At 39.7% G+C, this 25,877-nt stretch overlaps 1 protein-coding gene across 3 annotated transcripts; it reads right to left on the reverse strand.

The window, feature by feature from the left end:
• Nucleotides 1-3,416: 3,416 nt before the first annotated feature.
• On the reverse strand, nucleotides 3,417-25,649 carry stag2b (stromal antigen 2b). Of its 3 annotated transcripts, none has more exons than XM_031733362.2 (34): nucleotides 25,423-25,649; nucleotides 23,226-23,350; nucleotides 23,063-23,144; nucleotides 22,807-22,950; nucleotides 22,602-22,698; nucleotides 22,333-22,409; nucleotides 21,945-22,149; nucleotides 20,392-20,543; nucleotides 17,872-17,945; nucleotides 17,633-17,756; nucleotides 17,411-17,509; nucleotides 17,168-17,247; nucleotides 16,912-17,019; nucleotides 16,653-16,764; nucleotides 16,421-16,538; nucleotides 16,209-16,312; nucleotides 15,302-15,394; nucleotides 15,115-15,204; nucleotides 14,782-14,985; nucleotides 14,357-14,427; nucleotides 14,156-14,243; nucleotides 13,962-14,042; nucleotides 13,777-13,869; nucleotides 13,320-13,494; nucleotides 13,089-13,228; nucleotides 12,793-12,894; nucleotides 12,530-12,678; nucleotides 10,323-10,451; nucleotides 9,861-10,087; nucleotides 8,593-8,815; nucleotides 7,347-7,451; nucleotides 7,136-7,265; nucleotides 6,185-6,259; nucleotides 3,417-5,381 (listed from the first exon to the last, which is right to left on the reverse strand). In XM_031733362.2, exons 2-34 carry the CDS (start codon nucleotides 23,264-23,266, stop codon nucleotides 5,358-5,360), a joined length of 3,816 nt encoding a protein of 1,271 aa, XP_031589222.1. In that variant the 5' UTR covers nucleotides 23,267-23,350; nucleotides 25,423-25,649; the 3' UTR covers nucleotides 3,417-5,357. The 3 variants fall into 3 exon arrangements, with proteins under 3 accessions (XP_031589222.1, XP_031589224.1, XP_039471959.1); XM_031733364.2 differs by having other exon boundaries at nucleotides 7,136-7,262; nucleotides 25,423-25,648; XM_039616025.1 differs by lacking the exon at nucleotides 25,423-25,649 and adding an exon at nucleotides 25,068-25,311.
• Nucleotides 25,650-25,877: the final 228 nt, after the last annotated feature.

Consider the following 25,877-nt stretch of genomic DNA (forward strand, 5'->3'; position numbering starts at 1 on the left):
ACGCACACACACCGAGTACACCCCCACATACATGCACAAATGGACATAGTTTAAATGTGGGCGTTGCGCACACACACATTCACATTTACACTCACACACATTCCAGCCGCACCCTGTCCCATTTGCAAAGCTGTATCATAAAGCCAATTAAAGAGATGAGTCTTATTAGCAGAGGTGTCTCAGCCCTCGTTCATCACTGGGGTTTCCTGGCAGGGGCTGGTGACATGCAGAGCTCTTCATCATCTTTATGAGACCTGTCTCATCACGCCCTTATAAGACACTCATCCAAACTTTACTGAGACTCATGATTTAGCAGAGCGGGCTTGGCCCACAAATCCATTCAGTCGTCCTCGGGTCACCTTTGAATGCGCTTCAAGGGATTTGAAAATGAAAGTGGAGAAAATGTAGGCCTTGTGTGGCACACTGCTACCTCGCTGGCTTGCGTGTGTTCTGTCCCCCACCCTCCTCCATACCCTCTCATTGAAAAACCCGTAATCTTGTTTCCTCTTCCTGCAGGGAAAACCTTTATTATCCTCACCGCAGAGCACAGGCCCACTGGGATGAGTGAAAGTGGCTTCACAACAATGGTGTGAAGTGAGGAGAGAAGGTGTAGAGAATCAAATTCCAGGGTAACCCTGGGTAAATATCCTCCTGCTCCCAGCTGAAAACTCGTCTTGTTTTCTTGCTTCGCGAGGTCGAATACCCCGCTCAGACCTCTGGACCACCTGCAGCTCTGCTGATGACAGATTCCCTCCACACTCTGGACCATCAGTGCCAAAGAGAGACTAATCCTCCAGCTTCTATCCCCCAAGTACAATAGCCCTGTCACTCGTTCACTCATTCAGCATACCTTCAGCCGCTCTGCCTGTGTGTCAATATGAAGAAAACCGACAGGAGGCAGAAGGTGGATTCCCACGGCGCTCTATTCATAGCTTCTCACTGGAATCTCTGACCTGTTCTGGCTTGTCTCATGAAACCTGCTCATCATAATGAAGGGCATTGATCCTACTTCTCATTTCACATTCACCTTGACATCTCAGTTACAGCCCACAGAGCGTCTCCTCTTAGTCCAGGAGAGATTCTTTTCCTTTATTTGGTTACAAGGTATTTTATTGGATGCCCAGCACATTGTTGGAATGATACGGTTTGGAATGAATGAGGCGCTAGAAGATGAGTCTGGACATTCAAGCGCTGTTGGCCTGTCTGTGTGAATGAGGCCGCGTGCCTAATCTGAGGCCGGGCCTGGTAAATGATTTTCCAGGGTCAGCTGCTTTCCTCTGCCCTTACAAGCTGAGAAGATTACAACAAATGTTCTCATTAATGATTTATCCACGGAATTAAAATTCTCTGGGTTTATCTCCTCACAGAGTCCTGGAAAAGTCTCAGGCGCTGCGTGAAACAGCTCTTCTTAGGGGGAGGCTTGCGATCAATCACAAGAAAGACCAGCAATTAATGTAGAGCAAACATATTTTGAATGGCCATGAAATGCTGCTTAGATCCTCTTAGATGAGTTTCCACAGTGAACTCACATGTATGTGTAAATCAGAAGTCCTCCTTGACCCGCTGAGGTTTCAACACCAGCTGAACTGATAGTGTATGTTGAGGCCTTTGGGTTATCAGAAGTAAATACAGGCTCTAAGTCCATATGAGGCTCTGATTTAAAATCTGCAGCCCTGACCTCGGCAGCACAGCTTTTAACCCCCAAGTCAGCCCAAGCAGATGCATTGCTGTGGGAAAAAGAAAAGGAAGTTAAAAAAACGGCTACAAAAAGAAAAGTAGAGGGAAGATAATCGCTTTGGCACAGAAGCGTGAGATGTGGAAATAACTTTGACAATTGGTTTGACAACAGCTACACACCAATCCAAGATTCCTCTTTGGTCTCTTTCTGCATGAACACCACTAACAGCATGTTACAAAAAAAGGTTGACAGCTCAGATGACAATTACAAAGGGCTGCAGAGGGAAGTGCTTCCCTTCGCAGTATTCTGATAGCCGACGTGTGACAAGCAGACGTAGTGATAGATGAGCCTCTTCATGTATTACAAGCTGGACATGAAGGGCGCTCACTGCCAGGTCCTATTCTGGTACACCCGCAGTGATCTGAGCGCCTCTTTATTAATCATGCACTTAACACAGAAGTCTCAGTTGCTTTCATCCCTTTTTTTTCCTGCTACCACGCGTCCTCACTTTTATCAGAAGAGCAACACTGGCGCTCTTTGTCTCCACATGACAACTCTTGCTAAAAATGGGATCTTTTTGATAGTCAACACAAAGTAAAAGCTGTCGTGTGTACCAAGATGTGTACATTCTGTTTGTCAGTGACTTAGTAGAAGTGCAAGATATACATCTATATGTATAAGGAGTCAGAAAATGTACAGCAGTAAAGCCACTGTAGGGAGAGTGGAGGTCTGCCTTGAACCACACTGCCCCCATGTGGCATGAAAGGTAATACTTTTCCAGCGGTTACCTGTTGTTTACCTGACGTCCTGAAAAACTCAAACTCAGTCAGAAGTAATTCAAAATGTCAAGATTGTAAGTCAAAATTTTGCTCCAACTAGTAATTTTGTAATAACTCAAAATTTCGACATAGCTCTGCTTGCTCCAGAAACAAGCTTCCATAGAAATGTGTTCAGTTAAACCCATTTCTAACTGAATTTAAATAATGTTCGCTTAACAATTACTTAACTGTAGTTTGTTTTAGTTGAATAAATTAACTCAAGGACTCAAAAGCCGTTTCAAGGATTCCGTTTAAATACAACCGTTTATATCCGCACTAGAATGCTACTGCTTTAAAAATTAATGCAGTTTAACGGTTTAGCTCCTAGCCACACTTTAGTCAAATTTACATTTTATTTACATCCGCCATCCACTCAAATTTACATTGTTTGTTCAACAATTCTGTATTTACCCGTAGTATAATTTGCTTTAACCGTTACTAGTTTGCTAACGGTTTGCCCCCTAGCCATATTTTTAGCTAAATTTACATAATTAACAAGTGTTTATCCGTAGTGTTTTTCTGCTTTAAATGTTAACACCCAGTTCAAGAACTTAACCGCTAGCTACACTTTTCGTTCAATTAATATTTTATTTATATGAACGATTAGTGAAATTAGCATTGTTCGGCTAACGCCATTTTCCCCCTACATACCGTTAGTATGAAACTATTATCCATATTCTAGTGTTAAGGTTAATCGGTTTTTCGTTTTTAGATTTACACTTTTTTTTTTTGACTTTATCTTAATCAACTGTTAACTTGTTGAGGTGCACTTGATATTGTATATGTTTCAGCCGCCTCCACCTTTGGAATCACCAAACCACACCATATTTAGGCTCTGCAAAGAGAACATAAGAAGTCTATTGTGCAGCCTGATTAGTTGCAGTTTGTTTGTTGTGGTCAAAAGTAAAAAGTACCACAGATGAAATGTGTTGATTTTTATTCAAAAGTTACTGTCTCCAGACAAGTACAAATCAGAAAACAGAGTGACTGAAAGAGGATGGGATAATAGACAACAACTCAGAGTGTAGGCAAGAGTGCTGACAAAATAAAACACAGACATGGCCAAAATGAAGGAAAGAAATAAAATTTTGTATATATACACATGATCTAATAAGAATTTATACCGATGTAGTGGTAAGTAACAAACAATAAACAGTACTTTTTTCCTTAAAAGAATTTTTCTTTTTTACTTACATAAAATAATTAGGCAAAACACATATAGGCTGTTTATCTACTTTATCACATTACATCTGACCACCTCATATTTCATGTTCTAAGAAGCCAATTATCCACCTTTAAACATGACTGATCCTCTGACATGGAAGATTACTGTGAGAAAATGTGACCTCCACAAGCATGTTTAAGGCTTAAGCATGGAATGACTACAAAATAAAAACCTCAGTAGACAAAACATTTCATTAAAACTTGTGTGTGACAAATACATGTCAAAATCTAAGCTTTGTCTAGCTGCCACAGCGCTGCTGAATAACTTTCATCTTCAGTATTGGCTGAATGACTACCTTACAGTTTTAACATTTGAAATCTAGAAGTATTTTGTGACCGGACTCTTTTTTTTTTTTTTTAATGTTGAGAAAACCTTAAAGCTGAATTTCACAAGTCTTTTCATTAGTTTTATCCAAACTAATTTACATGTAGGAAAAAAGGTAGAAACCCGAAGACATTATCAAGACAAAGAGAAAAAAAAAATAAAAGAACAAAACATAAAAATACAAATTTAAAAATCTTCCTTGATGCATGGCTTTACATGCTTTCATTTTTTTTTTTAAGTTTTACTTACACATTTCTCACTTTGTGACTGAAGGTTGAAAAGTTGAAAATAAGAAAATAATAAACCAAAAGCACATATATAAAATCAGCACCGATTCATATATAACTTTTATTTAAAATGTAGAGATACCCATTTCAACATTATGCTGCTGGATTTTAAAGAGAAAAAAGGTGATTTTCTTTGACCGAGCCGTTATCCCCCAGAGCCCACACAGTGGTACTACTGGGATTTAAAAAAAAGAAGAAAAAAAAAAAAAAAAAGCTCATTTTGAGGGGGAAAGGTGTACATATGTATCTGGTAAGATGGTGGTTAAGGAGTGATCCAAATCTTGGGGTAAGCTCTGGGACTTACAGCGTGGAGCGTTCAGTGGACTCTATAGGAATCTTCACAGCATAAAGGGATCTTAACTGATTCTAAATGACATCTCACCATCTTAACCACCAGTGGTTATTAGGACCTCAACTCAGGGCCAACAACAGGAAGAAGAAACAGATAAAAGGGAGGAAGGGGAAAAAAAAGGAAAAAAAAAAAAAAAAAGCACAGAAACATAAAGACCTCCATCCACTTGGCTAACACAGTACAAGCAAGCTACTACAGTCCGTTTATAAATTACTACTTCACACCTGGTAACTTACTACAATTGTAAAAAGGGTTAGACATAAACAAAAATGTTTCTTAAGTTAAACACACCATTTCATCCCCATTAAAAAAAAAAAAAAGAAAAGAGAAAAAAAAAAAGGAAAACAAAAAGCTATTACTGATTTTTCTTCAGACATGTCTCATCTCTAATAGGTTTGGAAGTGGCCTGTTACGCTATTTCTGAACAGGAAGAGCTTACCCAAGATTATAAAAGTAAATATTTGAAACAAAGTCCTCTCTGAGCAAGCAACACTGAGTGTGGGTTGTCATTGGTCCACGTAAAGTACAAGCCAGATTTTTTTCTTTCCTTTTTTTTTTTTTTTCATTTTTGCCTTTTCTTACAGAAAACACTTCTGTTTTCGCTTCTAAAATTCTCTTTAAATACAAAGCGCCTCTTCTCTCATCCCAGCGTCAAAATCATCTGGATATTAGCTTAAAACATGGACACCCCAAGCATCTGGAAGAAACAAACAGAACATTAATACAGACTTCACACTGCACTCTCTTGGATGTTTACATGATTGAATGTCCATCTACATCAGTAATGATTAAAGTCTGAAAGAACATGACAGTTTTCAAACAGTTTCCAAACTAAATTAACAGTTACTGAGAAATCCTGATCTTAAACAGGCTTGTTCTGAGCCGTGTAAAAGAACTTGGTAAAAGCCAAGTACATCGCAAATGGTTTATATCCTCAGAAAAACCTTAATGGAACAAGATTTGAAGTATTTAGCGCAGACAAAACTGCTCCATTCTGATTTAGTTTCATTTTTGTGATCAAAAAGGTTGTTTAAGATAACATAAACCAGTCACACAGGGCTCTACTTAGCCTTACATTGTTGTAGAAGAGGAGGAAAAAGACAGGAAAAAAAAAAAAAAAACCCTTTAAGCAACTTCCCAGAGGTTTTGTGACAGTCTGGAACAAGAATTTAAGGCTGGATATCCAGTCAGACATAAATAAAAATCGTTTATACAAGCCTAATGGTTGCTCTGCTCACTAAAAAGAAATGTTGCACTTGGCTAGAGGTTAGCCAGCTCAGCCTGTCAAAATGCACAGCCTCATTCACAACCCAAATAAAACAGGCTAGCAGCTGGTCTAGCTAAAAAAGCAGGCAATTGCAATTTACTTCCCAACAGTTGTGTCCCTTCACATTATAAAAACCCAGTATTAGTGTGTACCATTACATGTAACAAGTCAACAAACAAAATACAAGATTGGGATCAGGATCAGTACAGGATCCTGATCTCAGTGCTCCTTACCGATTCATCCATGATAGACGGGTCAAAGTAATCGGGCTTGAGCTCAGACCTCTCACGGCGGTTCTTGGAGGGTGGCTATGAGGTTTAAGAAACGGCATATTTAGTAGATTGTCAAACTACTCCCAAACACTGTTTGAACTTTACCCCCATATATTAAAAAAGGAAGGAAAAAAAAAAAAAAAAGCAGAGATTGCAGAAATCGACAGAACCAACATACAATACTTAAAAAACAAATAGAAGGTATGAAATTTCAGCATATGTTTGGAACATTCAAGTAGAGTGAATTTAGAGAAACGAGGACAGTTTGTACAGTCTTCTGGTTGATTCAACATGACATTTGGAGCCCATCTCATGGAATCCAGCTCCAGCATCCAAGAGAGGTATTAGCCTCGGATCAAATTTTGTTCTGGCTTTACACTCGGCATACATAAATCTGTGGTGTTGGCATAAATGACAAAAATAATTTTGTCTTTTGTGATCATGGTATACCAACAATTGCAATGTACTGGCAAGTACATACTTAAAAAAAAGAAGAAGAAAAAGATAGATATATTCTTCCCACAAGCAAACATTTCTCTTTAATGATTTCTGACTTGTGCTAGTTCTATTACAGGCAACATTCAAAACAAGGTGCCTGATTACATCCTATGCCGGCAGTGTGTGCAATAAAAAAAAAACAAAACAAAACAAAACCAGTTACTCAAATGCATCAGAATACATTCTGAACTTAGTTGTAAAAGGGTTAATTTTCTTTGTTAATCTCCAACTACCATCAAACTGAATCATTAAATGACAAAGAGACAATTTGGAAACAGTTACTTGTGTAAAATGCTGATTTCCAAGACCATTTGTGATACAGGCTTTGTGACACAAGCCTGTATCACAAAGCTTCAGAGGACATCTTCATGTTTGTACACCAAGCACAAACTCATGAAAATGCATGTATCTCACCAGATCAATGTCCATGGTGTCAAAGTCCATGCCTTCATTGAGGTCATCCATACGGCCTTCTGATGACATCATCACATCCTCCACAATCGGCTCTTCGTCTTCTTCCATGAGCCCAGTGCCGCGACGACTGCTGAGCAAACCACTACATAATTAGTAAGTGTACCCAGTCTTCAGATTTACACATGGGCATACAGGTGTGCCTGTGACTTACATAGCATGCTGCAGATTGGTCCTGAGCTTGGCATAATTCATGGCTCTTTCTTGCTGGCGTGCCTCCTCTTGCTGTCTTTGAGCCAGCATCCACGTCACCTGGGAACTAAATATATGAGAGCACATTATTTAGCCATGTTTTGACCCACAACTGTCTGGTGTTTTTACTGGGGATACCATGAGGATACAACTTAGTTGCCCACTGGCCCGATGCCTGTAAAAACTCAGGGTGGATAAATAAACTAGTCAGTCACTGTCCCAGTAGGACCAACACTTGGCAGGCTGTTAGGCACAACCATTTTGCTACCATTTGCCCTCCAAATTAATAGCATGCAAATGGGCAATTACACTGAACTCTGTCTTAATGTATTTTGGCTCATTCCAGTCCAAACCTTTTCTCGGAGAATAAGCGATCCTCTAGCCTGAATAATCGGCCTGGATATGAGCCTAGATGCATTTATAAAATGTTATAGTATGAAACATCGGGATAAGCTTAAATAACAGATAATTAATTAAAAGTAAATGGTCATTAAAGAGCTTTGAGATTATAGGGTCAACAAAGAAAGAAGAGAGAGAAAAAGTTAATGCTGGACTGTGGGGTTTTTGAGTAATTGAAGGTGCTCAAGGAAAGTAAGTGGTTGCTGCTGTAGCTCCAGGCTACTTCCAGTTTTCTCAGCCTGTACTTGAGAGGCTACAACTATTCACTACTCATCTTATATAATCTCAACTTAGTTACCAAATCCTGCTCACTAATATCATATATAATATACATAGTCGCAGATCGATTAATTCAATTCTGAAGCTCAGACACCATTTTTCCTCATTGATCTGCCCGTTCTCTGCAGATTAAGAGACACGTAGCAAATCTGTAAAATCGACTCCTAATGTGTTTGTTCTTCTCCTAGGGATTTATCTAGGTAACAGGTCATTATCAAAACTGCCCTCATTACTGTGCATCAAAATGCTTCGCTAATAATTTAACACTGACAGGTTACAGACCTAAGTAATGTGTTTGAGTCTTTGAACCTTTTGTGGTCTTGCCAACTCAAGTGTACTTTTATTTTATTACGCACTTACAAACGTGAAGTTTTTAGAGAGGTTTTGCATCTAAGGACAGAGAAGAATCAATAAGTCCTCTACAGTAAAAATGTTTTTATTTGAATGAAGAAGCGTGTATTAGCCTGTAACGATTACTGTGCTGAACATGACAGCAATAGCGCAGCAATGAAAGACTGAGGCGTGCATACTTGTAATCCATGGATGCCTGGTGGTGCTGGGGCGTCTGTTGATGGTGCTGCGGGTGTTGGTGGGGCTGCTGCTGGTCGTGAGGGAGGGGGTAGACCCCCATGAAGCTGTCATCACGCGCCCTCTTAGGGTCCCGCATGGCAGTGGAGGTGAGATGGGGAGATGGCATCATGACTGGAGTCTGCATGCTCTGCTGCCAGACTTCACTGCTGCTGCTGCTCTCCTCTGCACGGGAAAAGCCAAAGCGTTTGTTTCAAACAACCTCACACATTCTCGTTTTTATACATTTTGCAAGTTAATAATGCAAAGCTCTATAATCCTGGCCATGCTGAGTTTGAGGAGAATCAAAATTTAGGATTTTGATTGGTTGCTATGGCAAAAGCAACAAATTAACCTTTGCACCAGGGGCAGGGATTGCCACAGTTCACAGAAGAGGCGTAGGTATACAACTGAAATACAGTTCTGAGCATGCCTGTGTGTTTGGCACTCTAGGAACAGAAACCACCTGGAAAATTACACAACAGCGAAAACGGTGGGCCGTCTCTCCCCTGGCCCCAGTGAGCCACAATACTCAGTCGTGTTGTCACATTGATAAAGACTAGCATATCTACTCATTATTAACAGTTTTGCTTGCCTTAATTTGTCCACAATATGAATTAGCGTGGCATTTTGTTTAAGTGCTCTGGCGGCAACAGAGTGTGAGATAATGTTCTCTGGAGCTGTAAATTAAGCCATAACATCAGAAACATGAAGTATTACTTGTAAACAACAAAAAAACCCAAAACAAAACAAAACCTTGATGGTGATTGTATGGAGCTTTTATGCCTTCTCATTTATTAGTTAGGGGCTTTAAAATAACCAAGAAGGCTTGGACTTTGCCTTGGGGCCAGTAAACTCTACTTTTCTTGAAATCCAAATTTAACCTCTGCTACAGAGCGATATCCTGTCATGAATAGTTCTGAAGCAAACATACACGTAGAGAGGTTGTTTGACTGTTAAAGAGTACTTTGACTCTCTCCTAACATCTGCTGTTTAATCTCCTAACCCCACCCATGCAGGCTAGTGAGAAGACATCTGGGTTAATCTGGGCTCTGTGTTTGTAACATCGTGCCTGGCTGAGTTGTATGCATTTCTCAGATTTAATTCATGTTTATAGTTTATAGAAAACTGCTAGCTTTAATCTTTTTAAACCAAACTGAAAATCAATATATTTTTTCCACCTGCACTATAATTAAACACTTTTATTTTAATATTCCTGAGTAAACAATACCTTCTGGCAACTTCCTCTTGGCTGCTGAAGTTCCAGCTGTAACAACAGGAGGCTTAGTCTTCTTGGAGCGAACGGAAGAGCCTCTGCTGGAGTAGCCACTCATCACAGACATGGTATCATCATCGCCCCCAGCCTGTAGGGAATTCCTGTAGGAGATGAGAGGAAGCCAGCAGTCCTCTCGCTGCAGCGCCATCTGGAACGTCATGAATCGCTCCAGGTACATGTGGCTGGGGAGAAGACGGAGGTCATCTTGAGAAAATGCAATACGAAATACACAGGACAAACTTCACACGTGAAACCAGGTGCACATTCCAATTGGGGCATTTGAGGGAAAGGGGGAAAAAAAAAAAAAAGGCTGTCATGCATCAGAAACACCAGTTGCACCAGTTGTCACAAACACCTGTTCTACTGAAGCTTCCCATCCAAAAGAAGAGGGGGGAGAAAAGAAGAAAATCAGCTTACACAGTCCTCTTGTCTTGTCTCATAAGCTTGGAGGAGAACTCGCTGAGGATGTCCAAGAAAGCCAGGTTGCGTGGGGGGCCTCCTTCTCCCTGGGGACTAGGCTCCTTAAATGCAAACTCGATACCATCCCTGAGAAAAGCACAGAGGCAGACAGAAAAGAAAAAGAGAACCTGTGAGCAAGGATTAGGAACGTTTCATGGACATTAAACAAAAAGCAGTTCATCTTAACTGTGTAGTAAGGGTGGGCATACTCATATCATTCATGATAATACTGGTAGTTTTTGTTTTTGCCCCGGGGCGAAAAATAAATAAATTATATCATGATATGCTTATTTCATGGTGTAAAAAAAACACATCACCCTATTACGCAGTGGATTACGCTAACATGGGTCATGCAGCATGAAGTTATTAAAGTTGTGAAGGTGAAGGCCAACACGACTGGAAGCATCACTGCAAATTTAATTCCCAAAAGAGCAGCTTACTTACTTCACCATCTGAAGCATCAGCACCCAAGTCTGTACCAGGATTGTCTGAAAGCCTGAGAGGAAAGCTCTGCAGCTAACGCTACAAAACTAAAACAAAGTAAGCTAGTTCCTGCATACCTTCACCAAGTCTCTGGCCAGTTGTACTCCGTATGATTTTAAAAAAGCAAACGCTGGAACTATATTACCCAAGCTCTCACCATTTGTTAGCCAAAAGATATGATGCCAATCCAAACGATGAAGAAGGAAGGCTTCATGGAGCTTGTTAAGAAGATAGACCCATGATAAATGATCCCGAAAAAATTATCAAATTTATCGTTATCGTGATATTATGTTTGGGCCATATCACTCATTCCTACTGTAGTAAAATATCTGAGTTAAGAGCAGCAACCCTGTGCATATCCTTAGATGCTGAGGCTGGAATCACTGGGATTTTCAACATTTAGAGACCTTTCAAAATCAAAAGATAAAAAAATTATCTGCTTCAATAACTATTTGTATAATATGGTACCTACATAGAGCTTGACTGATTAGATTGTTAACTGCTTAAACAGCGCACTCATTTGTTATTACAGGCTAGCGATTTACCTTTCCTGAATGTAACAAACTGAGAATGGACCACTGAATATTTTAGGTTGTCGGATTCTTAATATAAAAACAAACTGTTTTGACTTGTCGGCCCCATATCAGATCTAGTAGTTTAAGTGTGTTGAACACATACGACATTTGATTCGTACCACTTAAGTAAAGCAAGTTGCAGTAGTCATGCCACAACTTTCTATAGTGTAATATTACTTTATATAAAATAATTAAACATGTGAAATACTAGAGAGAGCTGTCAGAATTACTGCCTCTTTAGTACACATTTTAAAATATGACCTCATGACAAGTGTACTGGACCCAACTAGGCAGGCATATTGTAAGATTCTGGGCCTGTAGCAACAATTAATGGCAACTATTTTTATACATTTATTTTTGTTTGTTTTAGTCCTCCTGCACTCTTCCCTCTGCACCATGGAACAAAAGAATTCAATTTTCACTAATAACTTAAGTAGTTTTAGGCCTTCTTTCAGAACTCTTTGAATTGGAACAAATTTAATAATACTAATCTGTGAAACTGTTTGGCTCCAACAGATAAAGGTTTACCAGTACCGATGTTTCATCAGAGATTTTGCTCCGAATGTCCAATATAACGTAGCATTCACTGACTGTGAGAGATATAACAATCCAGATGAAAGAAACAAAAGCCACTGAGAAGATTGAATGCTTAAAACAACCAATTTTCCACCACTTATAACGGTATTAAAATAGATTTCTGCCACGGCAATAGTTTGTTTTTAGAGAAGATAGCTGAAATGATAGTAGTGATGATCCACCATCAGATATTAAGAAAACTCTGTGCGGCTCATTTCATTCACACGGCTCAAATATGTGACCGAGCAGTTTTATTTTTACAAAACTGCTCGGTCGGTTGCCTTCCTTTATGTTTCTGCAGTTCAGTGTTGCGTTTTTTTAAAACATGTTTTTCTACAATACTTACTGTACTGGAAAAGGCTAGAGTGTAACATTTCATGCCTTAAGCCTCTCCAAAATCCGGAGGAGAAACAACATGGCAAAGGAAACACAGTATTCAAGAAGTAATTTGTCTAACATGACAGTTCCCAGATACGGGGCCAAAATCTAAGAAAAGCTTTGTAACCCTATATGAGCAGAATAAAGCCTTACTTGTGCAGCATGGCAATGGCATCTCTGGTTTTGACTTGATCGAGACCGAAAGTTAGAGAAAAACGACGTGCCAACTCCTTGATTCCACAGAATGCCGAGGAGGAGCGATCAAAGCCATGACCCAGTTCAGTCACCATTTCAATAAATAACTAGGACACAGAGAGATATGGAACATTAGATAACATCTTAACCACTGGGACACATGAGCAGAAGGTCACAATTATGGAATTAATTAATACGCGAGCAACAGTGTGCACACTGACCTGCTGCAAACTGAGGATGAGCGTCTTGGCACACTGAATCTTGTCAATTTGCCGAGTCTTACTCATAGTCTCCTTGATGATATCACCGTAATCATTGTAATACTGTAAAAACAAACAGGAAAAACATTGAAAGGTCATGAAGAAATTTGTGCGTGTATATGCATGTGCCCAAGGTCAGGACAACAGCTAATGTGTTCATTAAACAACTATTTTTCCTGTAAGAGTTACTGATATTCACAGTTAATGAGCATAGCACACAACTGCATATTTTTAAAACAACAAATGCTTAAGCTTACCCTCATGTACTGTTTAAAGATATCAGCTCCAGTCCTCATTTCTACCACACAGTAGATAATGAGTTTACAATAGGCAGCCAGGAGGTTTCTTCTCTTGTGCAGAGCTTCGATCTTTACTGCTTCGTCGTCCTGTTGCCCATCTGAGGGGGAACAAACAATTTGAAATCCCATTAGTTTACTTCCTCACTTTGGCCAGTGCAGTGCCAAAACTGCACATCTGCATATTCATACCTGTGCTATTTGTGTCATCATCCTGGTCTATGAAGACATGGTTCATGATGAACGAGAGCAGTTCAGACTGCAGTGAATCCTCTGGAGAATAGACCAGGGGCTCCAGGTGTTCTCTGCCTCCGGACACCATCTGGTGGCTAAAGATGAGCAGGAGATCACACAGGATAGTGAACGCCTGTGGAAAAAAGAAGAAGAAAAGAACAAAGTTAAAACTCTGTGTGCACAAGCCCTAAACAAAATGATCACAAATTAGATTTTAAATTAAGCAGATACATTATAAGTGCAAATATCCATTGTAGCTGCAATAGGAGGCAACCAAACCACCGCTTCAGAGTTAAAAGGTAAGTTTGCTCAGCTGCACAAACTCCATGTATTTTAGGTGTTCTTGCTTTGCTTTCAAGATGATTTTACGCGCACATTTAAACGTGGATAATTGTCATTTTCTCATCTGTGTCACCTGCTCTTTGACAGCTGTGTTAACGTTGGTGAGGTAGCGCTGACACATCATACAGAATGCCCTCATCTGCTTCCTCAGGGTCACCAGATCATCCTGAGACAAAGACATTTTAAAACATCACATTTACAGCTGCTTAAATCTGTTAAAACAGCACAAAATAGCAATGAAATGTGATTAGACCTCACCTTTCTGGAGCTGCCCTCAGATAACTTGGCCAGATGCCACAGTATCACGTAGTGGGTACATTGCAGTGAATGGATGACTATCTACTCACAAGGAGCGAGAGAGAAAGAGAGAAAACCCACACAAAATAAAAAAAAATAAAAACATGTATCAATATTTTCGAGCATTTAAAAAAAAAAAAAATTATGTATATTACCTGCTCAGGCATGTCCCCGTTCTCTATGCCAGTATTGAGCAGCTTGAAGTTGCTGGTGAAAAGGTCCCATCCCGAGAGGTCATGTGCACTGCAAAAGAGTTGATGACGTCTCATCACTTTCAAAAACGTGCACACTGAATCGTCCAACAACGCAGCAGAGGTAGATAAAAGCACATAGAAAATACTTCTGAGAAAACATACTTGTGAAAAGCTGTGATCCTCTTTAGAGTTGACAAAACCTGATAAGCATCATCTTCATCAGCATCTTCACCCTGTACAGAAAAAAGTGATTTTAACAGGTCAAGATCTTTAATGTTATCATAAATAAAAACAAATTGGAGTTTTCAGGTTGTCCAGAAAGGTGAAAATTTCTGATGAGCTTCTTTACAAACTATATGATAAGGTCTTTCACAGCACATCAAGTATTTTCATCCTTGCTATATATAAGACTTCTGTACAACAGGATAAGTTGCAATGCCAATAAATGAAGAGTTATGAGATGTGACAGAGCTAGAACAGAACACAAATAATGGAGGCTGTGCTCTTTTCATGGTTTATGTTGAGCTAATTTCTGTTGTACTGGATTTATAGGTATGCTGGACATTTAAGCGCACTATTACTCTCACCTCTTGTAAAAAGTCCTCCAATAGCCTGTTAAATTTGTCCACCAGCTCATCCAGCAGCTGGGAGCGGGCTATGTCCACCCTGTTAAAGATTGTGAATTCCTCATTGCAGAGGGCGTGGTACGTCTTAGAGCAGGACTCTAAAACCTCAGTGTCTGTGTGCTTCTCCACAATTTCTTTGATCTGACGCAGCAGGGATTCCAGGTGCTGGAGGAGAGCGGGAGATAGAGATATCAGCATCGTGTGTGTGATAAACAATCACATTAATATGTTAAATACATTAATCCGATTTGTTCTGATCTGATTAGCGCTGTCCGACAAGTCAATTTGTCTTACCTTCTCCAGACGCCCTGTGGTATAAATTTCCAGGTCAAAGAATTGCGGAAGCTGCAACAAGTTAGTCACCTTCTCTGCATCCACGGCATACTGTGGAGCACATAAAGAGCACAATGATGCTGTACTGTTAAAAGTACAACCTCCTTAGGAAGATTGCTTCTAAGAAAGCTGAGTGGATATGACATACCTTTGCCAGTAGAGGGGGCAAAGCCACAGCAAACAGCTCTGTTATTCTGGTTCTGTCATCCAGCTGAGTCTTCTTCTCTTTAGCCGTCATCACCTGATGTGTGATGCAACCAAATTAGACCACACAACTAGTCTCCATTCATCCATTCAGAAAGTCTACTCTGACTTCTTAATAGTGAACACCACCATTTGGGGTAAACGTAAACTACATTAATCCTTTTTTTTTTGGCACATCTGGGGAATATTTATTTTTAACTTTGAACTAAATTTCCTAAATAATTTAAGTAGTAAACTGATAAACTTTCTTTAGAAACCGATATGTTGTAAACAACTCAGTGGGGCTGCATAAAAAGGGCTCAAAGCAGCTGTGGTTAAAGTCATTAAAATAAATGAAGTATGTAAGTGCAGCAGAAACATGTCAGAAAGTACATGTTTAGTATCTACAATTATGCAGAGCGAAGCTATGCACCAACTTGCAACTGTTAACAACAACAACAAAAATATCCCAGAACTGGTCTTGTCTCCAAAATCAAACACCACGACAATGAGCAAAAGAAAGTATATACATTAAAACAATCTTAGCAAACAGTCTTATCCTCTAATGGCCTACATGTTACACTTCAGACAGCAAAATTATAAAAATAAAAAAATAATCAAACAACAAGTTGGGTGACAATTATTTGAAGACCTATGAACAGATGTGGATCTGTAGATCTTTTAAGTGGCCGTGTTTCAGTAGGTTCATAAAGAGTTAACCAATTTAACACAATTAACTCTATAATATTACTGTCACCAAAGATATCCCAGGATAGTTGGCCAATCAGGAGAACAGCACAAAGACAGCGCAATCCAACAAACAGACGTCACTAGTGTTGGCTCATGATTTTTAGCGTGTCAGCCACTCTTACCCTCTTCCCTGTTCCTCTTCCAACAGGTGGGTGGCACTCAGCAGCCTGGCGTACAGTGCACAGCATGATTTCAATCAAAGCCGTCTCTTGTCTGTCCGTAAGAGCTGCAAAAGAAAAACCAAACAGAGAAATCAATAAATCACAATAGTGCTCTCAACTGCATACCAGTATAAAGAAAAAACAAAAACAATAAACAAAAAACAGTGCCATACCTTCCTCTCCTGGCAACGGGTCATCTAGCAGTAAGCTGATCATACACTCCCAGTCTTTCAGTAGCTCTGCACCACATTCCCAGAGTGAGTCCACTAGGTAAGCCGCATGCTCGTGGAGCTGATGGAATAAGTGTTCAAACAGATGAGGGATGGATCACTGATACTGTTTACAAAACAGTACGGGAAATAAAGACAGAAATGTGAGAACAGAAAATATAGCATAATAATGTACCTCACTCTCCAGGAAGAAAAAGACAGTGGTCTTAATGAGGTTGGCATTGGGACTTTGTCTGCCTCTCCTTTTGGGGGCACCTTCATCTTCAGGTTCTCGGTGGCTGAACAATCTTTGAGAATATTTTTCATTAGTTGGGAATCACATGGAATACATAACTCAAACAGCTGATATACTATTTATCTGGAACTGCAAATGTTTACAAAAAAAAAATCACTACAAGCCTGAAGCTAGAAATCTTAACTTATGTCCAACATACTTCTTAAAAAGGAATTCTCCAGCTGCAACTGCAACCGGCCTGTGTGCCGAGTACACCAAGTGATAGACGCTCTCACAGTCCTCAGGAGTCAACACCTCATCTGTACTACTGCAGAAACAAATACAAAGAAGGTTACAAAGACTTTAAGCAGTAGCACAGATGTACAAAATTTACAAGTGCTCAGCCTTGAAGTATAAACTATGTCCCAATCACTTGTGCTGAACAACATTAGATATTATCAAAAACAACCACTTACTTCAAAACAAGAGTAAGTAGCTTAATAGCTTGTACTGCTACATCGTATTCTTTGTCAAGAGTCATAGAGACAATGCGGTCCTAAACAAAAGGAGAGATAGAAAACTCAATGAGTCATTTTGCCTCGGAACCTCCTGAATTACTGAAAGCACAGTTAAATAAAGACAAGCCCATGAAGTTTGTTTCTCCGAGTATGGAACAAATACAGCTGTTGTGTTTAAGTTGTCCAGCAGGTGGTGCTGACCTTAAAGCGACTGGTGAAGAGCTCCAGTCTGGCATTGAGTTCTCTGTTGTAATAGAGGCCCTGCAGTGCTGTGAGACACTTTAGACGTACTTCACCTTGCTGGAATAGAGTAAGAAAGTATCCATTACTGGTTACTGCAGTTATCAACACACTTTTTTTTAAATAAATAAGTAGACCTTAAGAGGAACTTTTAAAAAATTCAGAGTCCTTTGTATTGCCCACCTTATCGTGCATCGTCCATCCCACATACTTCAGATAGCTGTCGTTGAGGAAGGCATCACTATAGAGTTTCATCCACACTCCAATCTCTTCTATACAGATTGCCCTGATTTCTGCTATTGAATCCCTGTTAAAACATTATTTAACAGAATGTTTAACAAGAATGAGGGCTGTTAGCAGTCTGTAGAAAAGACCGTGATAACACAGTTCAAGACTGGATGCTGATTGATGTAAGGCCATACCGATATCTGTGAACAAACACTCCTTTGAATATTGCATTCATCATGTTTTCAATCTCGTCCTGATTTTCCTGGAGCTGAAATCAAGAGCAGAATAAACCATGTCAGCACATTTTATCACACAAACACAGCAACTGACCAGACTGCAACAATAACTGGTGGTCAGGATGCATTGTTAACATAATAAGACTTGTGTGACAGTCAACTATGCCACCATGCTGTGGTGTGGCTGCACAGTGAACTAACAGATGGATGCCCTGTGGGACCTGCTGTTATATAACCAATAAACTGGCCATACAGGCTAAATAACACTTGGCATTGCGGGTTCATCACCTACAGAGGAGTAGCAGTTACTATTCTCCCTAAACCAACAAATTTTTGCTCACAAGCTACAGTAATTCCTATTTACATGGTTATATAGGTTCTTTCATGATTTGGGGAGAGTCTAAGTTGGTTAAAATTTTGTCCACTTTAATGTCAGTTGTTGATTTTGCAGAATACTGGTTTAAATTCTTTTTTTTTTCTTGGTCACCTCAAAGAACAAATAATATACTGTGCTCATTTATTGTTTTTAGGACATGAATCTTTCACAAATCACCTGAGATTTCTGGTATGGTCATCTCTGATTCAGAATAGAGTCCTTATGTTGAAACAAAGTTCAATTCAATAAATACTCTAGCTCAGCAGAATGTACTATGCATGCATGACTATCACCCAAAAAAAAGTTCTGAGAGAAACTGGTCTGTCTCCTCCCACTTTATTGGGGAAATGGGTATACAAGAAGGACCCTCCCGCTGTGTTTTTGCCAACACAGTCTCCAGGTGCTGAAACATAATAACCACTTAAGCCCATTGTGTTCCACAACTCTGCACAGGCGCAAGCTTTTATAAATTAAACAGATCAAGGACCAAAGTAGTTTTCTTCACCTAAACAGAGTAGGCTAAAAGTTATCTGTACAAATGCGTTTGGTTACCAGGGATGGAGTTTGCAAAGCTTATTACTAATTTGATAAATCTAAAATGGATCCATTCTTTACAGTTCAACTTTAGTGTGTGCTAGGTGATGCACATTATTCTCAATGCTACACTTTTACCTCATTTACATAGCTACACTGGCAATATTTAAAAATCTATAGCTGCTTTCAATTAATGTAATGGCATCTGAATGTGTTGGCTTCGTGTCTAAAGGATTCTGGTCATTTCTCAAAAACTGGAGAGAAAAAAAAAAAATTTCTGAGAGTATGTGCACTAGGGCAGACACAGTAACATTTGCAAATCTGCTTGAACAGAGCATAAATCTGAACTGCATGCAGTCACATTAACAGGCAGACCTTGAACAGCAATAACATTCATCTCACCAACTTCAATTTTCATTCGCACCAAGATTGAAACATTAGTCATTTCTGTTACTTTCAAGCTGCAAGAGACATCTTCCTCACAGCCTGTGTGGAAGGGACAGGGTAGAGATGCCTCTCAGCTACAGCATTATGCAGCACATGCACACAGACACAGAATTAAACTTTCAAGTGTGGCTGCACTTCAGCAGAGTCGACACCATGCTTGCCAACACAAATGCAACAAGTCTTTTAAGGCAGGCCTTTCTCATGCACCTCATCTCTCTGAATTAAGCAATTTGCTGTAATATTTATGAACTTAAAAAAAAAAGAAGTACATATTATTGAAAATTTTCTCCAAATATTGTGATATATTTTTGCTCCTGTTTTTGTCTAACTGAAGGAGAAGCGGCATTTAGTGCAAATAAATGAAGGGTGTTTTCAGTCTTTCTTTTCCAATAAGCTACTGTCATGGATGACACACTACAATGGGAGTTAAACAGCATTATAACCATCAACAGCATAAATAAAATGCGAGCACAGAAGTAGAAGTCTAGTTAGCGTTTTTCCTGGAAACTTTAAGTTTTATATAACTGCTTAATACTTTAACAAAAGCTGACGTAAATCAACCTTGTAATTAGTCAGAAACTTGTACAACATTTTCATACATGTGGATGATTAAGTTTTTTCTTTCTATTTGGGTCGAACATCTCCGGCTGCAAACATCTCCTCCTTTGTAGCCTGGTTTTACTCAACAGTGCATTTTTGTCTCAAGACGTGAAACACGTGTTGTTTCCACCTTTATGGGGAACAGTTGTACATGTTGTAAAGTTCAGTGCTTTGTTGGAGGTTATTGAAGTAGCTCTCTTTTTAGGTACTAAACTGTCATTAGAGGCTGACACACTGCTCTTACTTTCAGACATGCCTGGGTTTGTCTCCTTGTTGTACGTACAAAGGAACATAAACATATGGTGTTGCTACAGTAAAAATATTGTGATAGGATACTTTTAACGTAAATATTTATACCGGTACTATAGCTGATGATACAATGTGGTAGAGCCCTAAAGAGCAGTCACCAATTCTTTTGACAAACTACCAATTCACTGCTCAAACAAACCAGTTTTCAATGTGCTTAGGTGTGATAAGCTGCATGATAAAAAACAAACGCAACAAATTGTTGCAATGCTTACCTCTTTACGTTTTTGCAACAGCAGCTCCAGCCTGTCATTTGCCCTTTTAGCGACCATTTTATTTCTCTCTGCCTCGTATTGGCGCTGGGTGTTGTCCATGTTGATGCTCAAGTTTAGAGCTACATTCACCAGGGCTGTCATCAGCTTCATGGCTGTCAAAAACACAACAAGGAACACGAAGAAATAAAATAATTTCTGTAATCTGTAGATTATTTCAGAACTGTCTCTCATCAAGTTATGTGAGCTTATCTGACATCAGTGGGTGTTTGATATTGCAATGAAATTTTGTTCTGAATGCACTGAAGAGCAAAATAACAATATCTTAACTTTACAGGATGGTTAAATAGTCACAACTGGAACAATATTTGTATTTTAGAAAATAATAAAATACGTTTGGGTTCCTTTAATTCTGACTAAGTAGACACCTTGAATTCAAGTATACTTTACAAAAGAAGACAAGTCACCAAACTCAAAGCAAATAGATTAAGTATAGATCCAGTTTTAGCTACACCTGGGGAACACAGTAGCTTAGGTGCAGAGAACAATCATTAACTAGTGTATTATCTAAAATAACTGTCCACCAGCTGAAACAGGCATATCTGCCAAGACCAACACTCACACCCAAACAGATGCACAACAAAAGCATACTGAAAGTTCAGGACAACAACTTTCCAGACAGAAAAAACACCTATATGTTTTATAGTCACAGTACCCACGTGACAGAGAAAGGATTAAGCCTAACAATATCGGATTGTTGTAGAGCAGGGGTGTCAAACTCAAATACACAGTGGGCCAAAATTCAAAACTGGAACAAAGTCGCGGGCTAACGTTAATATTTATTGAAAAAAAAAAATCTTCCTCCAGATATAAGAATGAATCTTTTCTTATGGACTCAAACAAGTTTTGCTGAAAAATTGAATATGGAACAAGCAAAGCTTAATACTAAACAATACATATATTAGCTGTATAATACCAGTAGGCCAGCTCTAATAGTAATTTGGTATGGCCTCGCGGGCCAAATGCAATTAGGCTGCGGGCCAGAGTTTGACACCTATGTTGTAGAGCATATGATCAAGATTCTTCTGCATTTTTAATGTGTTTAAATCCCCCTTTACTGTTTACATGAATCCTAAGAGTTCATGTGTACACGACAAGCTCATGATAAAGACTTAAGTTGTCCTTGCCTTGGAAGTGCAAAACCATTTAAAAGGATCTAATCACGAAACATAACTTAAAACATTTGTGTAGGTGACCCATCTAGGTTGATTACTGGGGTTAATAACTTTAATACTACTATGAAACAAAATGTGCAAACAGTATAAACGACTAGAGTTCACACTTGGTGTACCTAGACCGATGAAAATTTCTGACCTCTTTAAATATCAAAGAGCACTAGAAATGAGCTTGCAGTTTTAACACAAGGATACAACAAGGAAGAACCTTTAAAACACAACTTTTCCTGGCTAGCTAACTGTTGTATGCTTGGAAAAGAAGCCATTATTGTAAATCAGTGCAAACATTTAAATATAATTCATAAACACACATGATCTTACCTGCCAGTGTTGAGGTGTGTCTGAAGGCTCGGACTTGGGAATCCGATAGTCCGGTGAGAAGGGAGATGACTGTGTCCATCATATACTCATCATAGATGATACTGTATTGACACTGGCGCACTAGCACCGAAATGAATTCACAAAAGCTTGTTTTGAACTTCTTCCACTGGGGCCCGGCTATGGTTAGAGGGTAGTCACCGCTGTCCTGTACACAGAGGAACAACAGTCCTTCATTACAATGACTAGTACTAACAGTAGTTATCTACCACAAATGAGCAAAGTTTATTGTCTTTGGTACGTACAAAAGTTCTGTATTTGGCATCTGAAATGACACTTAAGTGATTTATAATGAATATGGTGTGATTATTAGTCTAATGTGGTAACTTGCCTCATCAAATTCCTCTGTCATCCGTCGGATGATCTCAGAGTTCTGCATGTTGCGAAACATTTCTCCAGTAACCACACCTGACAGGAAGAAGAAGAGGAAGAAGAAGGAGGTTAGACAGAAGACAATTTCCTGAGTGGAAAAGAGGAACTACTGATTCAGATGAGTGAAGGGAGGTTCTGCAGGACAACAAAGCCTACATACTTCCTCAATATAGTTTAAAAAACAGCCAATCATGTAGTATTAGTATTGAAGCTGAGAAACATATATACCTTTGCATCCTGAGCACTGGATGAAGAAATTGATGAGATCCAACAGTGCAACATCTCTGTCATGTTTGTAAGATTCAATCCAGTCATCAACAACAGACTGCAAGAAGATGGGGACAAGCAAAAGTTGTGTATTTTTTTCTCTGAGTAAAAGAAAAGAACAACAACAAAAAAAAGGTGGCACTTTCACAGGGCTTACTGTTCATACCTGCATTGCACTCCTTCCCAGCTTCACAACCTCAAATAGCATCATGTTTTCCATGCCATTCTCTTGGTGGTGGCCATTTATACGGCCTGCTCCCTTCCCTCCTTTTCCTTTCTCCCCTGCTGCCTTCTTCCCCTTCTTTCCACCCTGGGAAAGTAGCAAAAAAACAAATATAAGTCTGAGAACCACTGCAGAGTGTAAGGAAAGAAAAACATGTATTGCCAATACTTGTGCAATGGTCCATTTGTTGCATCTATACCTTTCCTTTAGCTGTATTTGCACTCCTTCCATCAGGATCCTCAGAGAAGTCTGTGTCTGAGGAGAATCGGGTGTCTGTATCCCTGACAAAAATAAATAACTGCATGAGATATCATATCAACCTTAACCTTACCAATAAATGTAAACTAGAAGTAGATACTTACTGAGTATAGGAGAACTCTGATGGTATTTCTGGTGCTATCATTGTTGCAACATCTTCTGGATAACTTTAACTTACGACTGGCTTATAATCCTCACAAAATACAAGGCAGGAGACGTTGCATGTGACCTAGGATATGGAGCAGAATTGTTGTAGAGTGCTACACATGCAGTCTTATTGCACATTTCACCAGCAACACTGAAAACTAAACAAAATAAACACTTTGTGTTTCCAGAAATCACTGCATCTGTAGTGAGCAAATGTTACTTTGATGTCTTTGAAAGAGAGAAAGAGAGAGTGAGAGAGGAAAAAAGAAAAAAAGGTTTCACATGGTAACAGGGGGCGGACACAAACGCTCCTGTCATGCTCACTGCCCAACCATTGGCTCCCTCCCTTTCTCTGCTCTCCTGGGTTTACAGACAACGTCATACAATCAAGACCGGAGTGTCTTCCTCAATGTCCAAATATGGCACTGCCCTATCCGCCCCATACATATCTCAACCAATCAAATGGCAGTATCAACATCAACAAGATTCTGCAGGCCACAGGGAAACTATTGCATGGTTGTGAAGTGTAAATTAGTGGCACACAGATCAAAGTAGCAAGCAGAAGCAACTTTTCAAATCAGGACTCATACTATGCCCATAATTCTGAAGTAAATGTAATTTTTTCTTTAGTAGTCAGTGAAATCAATAAAAGCCCTACCGAGTAAACGATTCAGTCTCAAAAGACAAACTCCACCCATTATACACCAGTTTGGGTGCAGCGAGTCCCTCTTTCAGTCCTAGTACACTTAGAGCTAACATACACAACGGTGTCATTCTTTCATTAGTAAACTAGACACAATTACTTCGTAAACTTTAAGGCCGACTATCCATCCTATTTAAATAGAAAGTAACGTTAGCAAATGGATTCTTACTCACAATTTCACGCAAAATGAAGCCCCACGCGTGCCAAATTACAGGTTATTACTGTTTACTGTGAATTAAATAGTAAACGTAAACGTGAAACTGGTTAACATCAGCTAACAACAAAGCAAACATAGGTACTATATATGATGTAGTTTCTATGACTGTGAGTTTCAGCTTTTCACAGTTAATTCTTAGCTTGAGAATTTGGTACCGTGCCCATTTCCTTGATAGTGAGGGGGATACTGCATGACAAGACGACGGGATTCGTGCAGACAGAAAAAGTGGCGCCAAATCGGGGAGTGTATCTCATAAACTTGTTAATGCGAAACGACAGTAAAGAATGCTATATTTAAAAAAACACGCTAGTGTGAAACTCAACTGTGTGAATTTCTCAAGGACAACTATGCCACCAACTACCGGCTCCGCTCGCCCCAACGCCGCCGACAAGGAGCCGCTCTTCGTCGGTTCCTGTCAAAATTGACGCCGGTGCGCTGCTGGTGCTAGCGCGAGTAGCTAAGTAACCGTGGATTTTTTGGCGTATTTTCCCCAGCGTCAGCTAGTTGAAATTTGATGAAGTAAGCACGCGCTACTTAGGGAAAACAAACTATGAATAGCCAAATAAGAAGAACGAGAAGCGCATACAATGCAATATCGTTAGATTTTCAGAACATGCCAGCGTTTACCATTGCTATACTAGTTGGACCATAATAACAAAACAACGCAAGCCTTTCTGTACTAGCGTGAGCTAATATTAGCCAGAACACAATAAGGCTAGTCAGAAATGCTGCCGTGAACATTAACTAATTTCTGTCTACGTGTCACTCGCAACCAGTCTTCGTCCGAAGATAAAGCAAATAATAGCAGATAAACTCCAATGGACGAGCTGAAAATAACTCCCACTAGTTAGCAATGCTAAGAGCTACTGCTAACGTTACCTAAAAAAACATCACGTCCTTGCGTCCTCCATCTTGCCTCGGGAGTTCCAGTGCCGTATTGCATAAGCAACAAACACTTTGTTTACAAATATATAAAGTGCAAGTAAGTCGGTTATGGCAATAAAACGCTCCTGTCTGTTCTGAGCTACGTATTTTGTGCCGCTGTGTAAAAAATCCAGTTCGTTAGCCTGCTAACAACCGAAGTAGCCATGTTCCGCGAGCTAGCGAAGCGACTTGGTTCAGGCAGACATCCGCGCTCTGCGCTCATCTAAAGCTAGCCTGCTAGCGAGACGGCTAGCAAAATACAAATCAACTAAGTTCCAGATAGCTCTCCGCCATTTTACAGCTAACTTACCTTGTTGTGAAATGTAGTCCCGGTACAATCGTAACTTTTACTACTCGTATACAGCCTCCGTCTGAATTCCGCCACAATTCTGTAAAAAGAGTTTAAAAGTCGCGGTCAGAGGCGGTTTCGGACGTTCTCTCACCCCGCTTGCTCCGTAGTTCGGTTTGTTGTTTCGACGACCTGGGAGGAGGAAATCCTGGTGCAGAGCTACCACCTAGCGGCCACACTACTCGCACTGAATGCACGGTTTATAGCCTGACATCTAGTGGTAACCGACGAGAACTGCACCGTAACACTGCCGCCTCTGTTTTTTGTGGGCTAGCTTTTGTAGCCATTTGTTCTGTATGTTTAAAAGGAGCATACAATACTAACCAAGGATGTTACTATTTGAAGTATCGTATCAAATCGGTATGGTTTTCGTCTGCAGTTCCCTCCCAGTTCACAGTGACAACTTACACACAAGC

This window comes from Oreochromis aureus, linkage group 2, assembly GCF_013358895.1.
Source record: "Oreochromis aureus strain Israel breed Guangdong linkage group 2, ZZ_aureus, whole genome shotgun sequence".
Taxonomy (NCBI): domain Eukaryota; kingdom Metazoa; phylum Chordata; class Actinopteri; order Cichliformes; family Cichlidae; genus Oreochromis; species Oreochromis aureus.